Raw genomic sequence first — 2,394 nt, 5'->3', positions numbered from 1 at the left:
GCTGTGGAGGGAATCTGACAAAAAACATAGATGTTTGTTTGTTTTTTTAATAAATAGTATAACATTTACAGGGTTCCTACAGTTTAAAGCACGTTAAATGTAAGACCTTTTAAGATTTTTTAATGCCAAGTGAAATTAAATTCAAGACCAATTTCATAATAAACACAAATGACAAAAAAGTATTAAAATACTGCTGATAGACCATTTGTTTTTATCCATATATAACTTTAGCAGAAACATTCTTAGTCAGTTTTAAACTAAATTTAATTTCTGGAAATCCTCTAACGATCCAACATTTGGAGTTTTAGGACCCACAGTGGGGTCTCAACCCCAATTTGCTGTAGATAAAACCTTAAAGTGCCTGAGACATCAGTTTTTTGTAAGAAAAGTGAATGTATTTTTGGAAAAACAACATTAACATATTACAAAACAAATTTCACATTGCTCAGAATGGAAAGTTGAGATATTTGCATGTGAAATAACAGGAAGTGATGTCAAAGGGGAATGTCTGCATGTAAATATTTAAAAAAATACTTAAACCAATTATTTTAATATTTGAGATGAATTATAATCATCCTATGTACAATGTGTTAACATTTTTAAGACTTCTGAAAGATTGATTTAAGACATTTTAAGGCTAATTAAGGCCTTACTTTTGGACGGATGAATTCAATGACAACTTTTTAAGGATCTGCAGGAACCCTGAATAATGGCTATTTCTATTCTACATAAAATTTTATTCTGTTCAAAATATATTTTCTCTAAGTTTAATGAAACCCTTCTAAATTAGAGGAACACCCTTTTTTTCCTTTATTGTCATAAAGCTTGCTTTGATTTGTGCAGCTCTAAATAAAAAAGGCAGTTTCTTTTTCAGAGGAGCAACACTGTCAAGTGATGTACGCATTGAAGATAATTGGTTTCTGAGCTGGTAAAATTTAGTTTGGAATTAGTATTTTAGAATTCAGTTCAATTCAATTCAATTCAATTCAATTCAATTCAATTCAATTCAATTCAAATTCAAAAATACTTTATTGATCCCAGAGGGAAATTAGGTGTTGTTGTAACTCATTTAACTAAAAACTTATTGTAGATAATTTTGAATTTTGGAGTTGTTTGCATTCGCACAAAGGAAACAGAACTTTACAAAAAACATCTAGTATTGATGATTTGTAGGAATCAAATCAAAAMTGTTGCATTTAAAAACCAATTTGTTTCTAAATCCCCTGCAGGAGAACGTGGATCTTTAGGTCTCCGCCTTGCCTGTGTCGAGGTAAGTAGTTGTTCAGCATGGTGCGGCCGATGTCCATGGTGTTTGCACCCTCGCTGACAATGATGCAGTCATGTGGCAGCAACTCTGAGATGTGGTGGAACACTGTGTAGTAGTTCATGGGCAGTGTGGCTTTAAGAGAAAGTGCCTGAAAGAAAAAAAAAAACAAGAACAGTTAAAAAAGAAACACATCATAGCTGCTCAAATACAGAATATTTTCAAAATAATACTGATTGAACATCTAAAGTATCTTCTCATACATTAAGGTGGTTAAACCCACTTTTGATATTTTCGCATTGGCGGCAATTTTCTCCTTCAGCGTGCTCCACCACTCTGTATTAGAGGGATATTTCCAGCCATCTTTGCGGACACATGTCACAAGCTGAAGTAAAGGAGAAAAAAAAAAAACTGCTTTAAAAAAAATTCACACACAAGGAGAATCTTCAAACTATTTATGACACACCTGTGCGGTAATAGCACTAACGTCCCCCAGGAGAGCAACAGCYGGCCTCACATTGTTGCCCATCTCCTCGGCACAGAGATCAACCTGTTAAAAAAAATAAAAAGAGAGAGAAAATTACCGTTTGAGCTTATTACAGAAGGACATCTGCAGCACACGCAGAAAACACTGTATGTTGTTTGGTTCACTACTGGTTTCACACCAGGCRTTAGAAGTATCATTTCTCATACCTGGATGATCTTTACGTTAGCGTTAAATCTGGGCGGCAGACCAAAATGCAGAATCCAGTTCAGTCGGGCACCAAGCAGAAGCACAACGTCAGCCTGCAGGAGGGCTCTTCACAACAAAAAAGAATTTTAGGAGGTTTTTGGTAGTAAATTAAAGCTGCAAAATTCTACTTTTGTCCACCGTATAACTCCTTTTGAGAGCAATTATATGTGACCCATCACATCGAAACCAGGATTAAGTCCAAAAGTGGTATACTGTATGAAATAGGCAAACAGTGTTTTGATTAAAACACTAATAAAAATGGAATTTCTTCAAAATATAACAAATAAATGCCTTATCAATGTTTCATTTGAATGAACTTTGTGAAATATAAATCATAAAAAAAAAATTGAAGTACTTTGTTGAGCAGTAGCAACAAAAAAAAAACCTGATTTTGAGG

At 34.0% G+C, this 2,394-nt stretch overlaps 1 protein-coding gene across 1 annotated transcript in view; it reads right to left on the bottom strand.

Moving 5' to 3' along the window:
• The window catches only part of hacl1 (2-hydroxyacyl-CoA lyase 1), a gene marked incomplete in the record, with an annotated part of 10,738 nt that overhangs the window by 4,921 nt on the left and 3,423 nt on the right, over positions 1–2,394 (bottom strand). The window contains 4 exon segments of the mRNA XM_014008743.1: positions 1,261–1,415; positions 1,548–1,649; positions 1,731–1,814; positions 1,958–2,063. Of these exon segments, the coding sequence (XP_013864197.1) occupies positions 1,261–1,415; positions 1,548–1,649; positions 1,731–1,814; positions 1,958–2,063 (447 nt within the window).

This window comes from Austrofundulus limnaeus, unplaced genomic scaffold (assembly GCF_001266775.1).
Source record: "Austrofundulus limnaeus strain Quisiro unplaced genomic scaffold, Austrofundulus_limnaeus-1.0 Scaffold52, whole genome shotgun sequence".
In the NCBI taxonomy this organism is placed as follows: Eukaryota; Metazoa; Chordata; class Actinopteri; order Cyprinodontiformes; family Rivulidae; genus Austrofundulus; species Austrofundulus limnaeus.
This window is presented reverse-complemented; position numbering and strand designations above follow the sequence as displayed.